The sequence below is a fragment of the Laccaria bicolor genome, genomic scaffold (genome assembly GCF_000143565.1).
Source record: "Laccaria bicolor S238N-H82 LACBIscaffold_54 genomic scaffold, whole genome shotgun sequence".
Taxonomy (NCBI): Eukaryota; Fungi; Basidiomycota; class Agaricomycetes; order Agaricales; family Hydnangiaceae; genus Laccaria; species Laccaria bicolor.
Window position 1 is genome coordinate 78,294 of NW_001889925.1, and position 3,198 is coordinate 81,491.

A 3,198-nucleotide genomic window follows, 5' to 3' on the forward strand; every position below is an offset into this window, starting at 1 on the left:
AGATGATAATTGAGCAGTATGTTGATCAAACTCCTTTTCATGAGCTTCAATTTCTCTATCATAAATATCCCGACAGTATTGGCCAGAGGGTGCAGCACTTGGACTGGACTCAAAGGAAAGAAAAGGCTTGTATAATCCACTCTCACGTTCAAGAACAGTTTGCAAATACTGAACTTCCAGCATATCATGAAATCGGTGGTGAAGAACATTTAGGCTATCTGCAAATTGTTTAGCTCCCAAGCTATTTTGAAAGCAGCAACGCATGATAACAAAAACCTGCTTTGAGAGACCACTTCGTTTACTAAGGTAGGCAGGGAATTGTGCAGCAAGAGGCCTAGGTAGCTTGGCTATGACTAAAGGATTGCAGCTTGAGAAAGTGTGGACAGGCTTGCACTGATTGCATCTATAGCGCACGGAAATCAGATAGTATGAATTCTCAAGATCAATTATGTGGCGTGGCATCTGACAATAACCATGGCGAACCAATATCCCAGAACAAGCAATAGTGCTTGTACCAGATGTATGAATAACTGGGCAAGGGATGCGATCAACAAGAAGCAAGGGATCCCAATAGAAAAATCAAGGGATCAAAAGCTGCTCTGGAGACAAAGTTTTTTGCTGAAGATAGAAGAAAGAGTCAAAATGAGGCAACCAGAATGACTGAAGCTTCTCATAAACCAAGTGTTTGGCTGATCGCCCTTGACCTTCTGTCAAACCCTTGAGATACTCAATTTTTTTCCAGAATGCATCCAAGACCAGTGATGGCAGTTGCCCAGAAGTTTCACCATCATCCTCAGTAAAGTCTCCCTCAGCACTTGCAGCATCACCATTAATCCCATTGCTGTTGCCTAGTCCAAGAAAACTGTCCAAATCATCCTCACCTGGTGAGTCATCCAATTGCTGTAAAGGATCATGTGCAGGAAGAACAAAAGTCTCAACTTCTTCATGATATGTTGGCTCTGATATTGGGTTTTGGTCTGATGGAAGAGAAACTGGCACCTGATCTGGGACTGCTGCAACTGCTTGAGGAAGAAAAATAGGAGCAAGTGGCTGATGCATATTTATCCCAGGTTCCATATGCACAGGGCCATCCTAAAAGTATTAGAGTAGTTTATAAATAGGCAAAAATGCAATATTATTTACACACCACTGTCTGAACCTGTGTTATTGACCTCACAGCCTGTTTCCGAGGTCTTCCAGGCCCTCGATGAATTTCTGTAGTGCTTGGATTATTGTTAGTAACTGAAGTTGTGGCACTGTGCTTGTTTTTCGACCCTTTCGGACGGCCACGACCACGTTTGCCAGTTGTAATTTGTACTTCTGTATTTTCAGCAGGGCGTTGACTGACCAAATGAGGTAAATAAGACAGTACAGTAAATACCAAAAGGACTTACTTGTCATTGACAGGCTGATTTGGAGCTTGCAAGTTCATGGTATCTGTGTTTTCGGGCTCCTCCATCATTCTATTGTAAGATTTTCGAGGATTATCAATGCTAGACAAGCAGACACGCAGTGTTGACATTGGATAATTGAAAAATAAAGTTGAAGTACATTTAAACTCACAATATATACAAGATATATCTTCTGAGGTCGCGTTGAACAAAGGGGCAAGAAGAAAAGACGAAGATTCGAGCTGCAGAGCCCGAGGCTGCAGTTTCAAGTCATGTGCGGCGCGTGGCATGGTTTGCCGCGCATCGGCATTCCAAATTGGAAGCCCATGTGATCTTTTCAAACTCCGTTCAGTAGTGATCAGTAGTGAAGCACAGGTATGGGTAGCGACCCCCGGCAATTACAGCTGAAAGCAGAACGATAGGCCATGCCAGATCGACGCATACATAGGGCGGACTCTCAACTTTTACTGTGGTACTAGTGTGACATCAATTCGGAGGTTGAAATTTAACACGTTGTGAGAACTCAGCGGCCCCAGCCATCACGTCGCTTCGAAAATTTGGGAGTCCGCCCTGAGCATGTGTCGATCTGCCGTGGCCTATCGTTCTGCTTTCAGCTGTAATCATGCAAACGACTGTAGCGAGCTGGGAGATTGGGCAGAAATTTTATTTGTACTTGTTTGGTAATTACGACCTTGACAGACCTTGACAAGCAAGGTGACTTCTACCTTGTATGGCCCCAACATCACGCAGAACGGTCAACCACCCTTCGACGTCGCGGACGACGTCCTCAGGCATTTTATCCGGCGTTTTTAGCTTTGTTTCTCGCGAGCTCGAATCTTTCGTGGCAAACGCGACTGGATCCGCTCAAACCGATGTCAGCTGATCCTCTCCGCCCCGTCTTGTTGTGAAATTGACGCGTCGAAACCTAGGAACTAGACACATTGGCAGAATTTAGTGATGAAGAACAAGACGTAGAACAAACTCACGAGAATTTGGAAGTTGGTGACGAAGAGGTTTCGCCTTCTACTCCTAGTGGTGGAGCTCGAACGGCCAATGTAGACACGTCAACTCCTGGCCCTTTACCACCCCGATCAACTTTCCCTGGAGTCTTGAAGCGACGCCAATCATGTACTATGCCGGGATCCCTGTTTGCTCGTTCTCCTTCCATGGACCCAGAACCAAATCAAATCGACCTCCGTGTTCGTTTTCTTGCCGATTTTGAAGCATCCCCTTCATCGGGCCCAACGCAGGATCACGACCCTGGAGAAGATAACATGCCTGGTCCCTCAAGCCGGTTGCGCTCAGACTACCGACTAGATACAGATAGAATGGGGAAATCACACAGGAAATCTTCTGTTAAAGCTGTTGTTGACAAGTTCAGGCTTGGCGAAAAAGCTGCTGACCCGTCCATTCTCTTGCCCAGTCCTACCAACTCTCCAGGAAAGAGCAAGATCTTTTCTTCTGGCCAGCTCCATAGCGAGCAAACAGGCGAAGGCAATAGCCGTCGGAAGGGAAAACAGCGTGCCGTATCTCCTGTGCAAGAACAGGGAGAGAATCCGAGGGACCCTCTCTTCAAAGGGAAAGAGAAGGAGTTGAACTTTGTCCGAGAAGAGCAGAGGAAACATGAACGAAGGTCGGAACGTGGGCAGGACGATTTACATGACAAGGAAAAGATTAGGATGCTAGAGGAAGAAATTCAGCGATTGAAGACGGAGGTTAGGTTTTATTCTGGGTCTCTCATTTCCTCACTGATCTTCTTGTAGCTTTCCCGCAGGTCTGCGTCCACTTCAGACTTTCCACCCCCTCC

At 46.1% G+C, this 3,198-nt stretch overlaps 1 protein-coding gene across 1 annotated transcript; it reads right to left on the reverse strand.

Moving 5' to 3' along the window:
- Positions 1 to 579: 579 nt before the first annotated feature.
- On the reverse strand, positions 580 to 1,462 carry LACBIDRAFT_312706 (uncharacterized protein; the record flags this gene model as incomplete). Its single annotated transcript, XM_001888338.1, has 3 exons — positions 580 to 1,092; positions 1,148 to 1,343; positions 1,395 to 1,462. 3 exons carry the CDS (start codon positions 1,460 to 1,462, stop codon positions 580 to 582), a joined length of 777 nt encoding a protein of 258 aa, XP_001888373.1.
- Between the last annotated feature and the right edge of the window lie 1,736 nt (positions 1,463 to 3,198).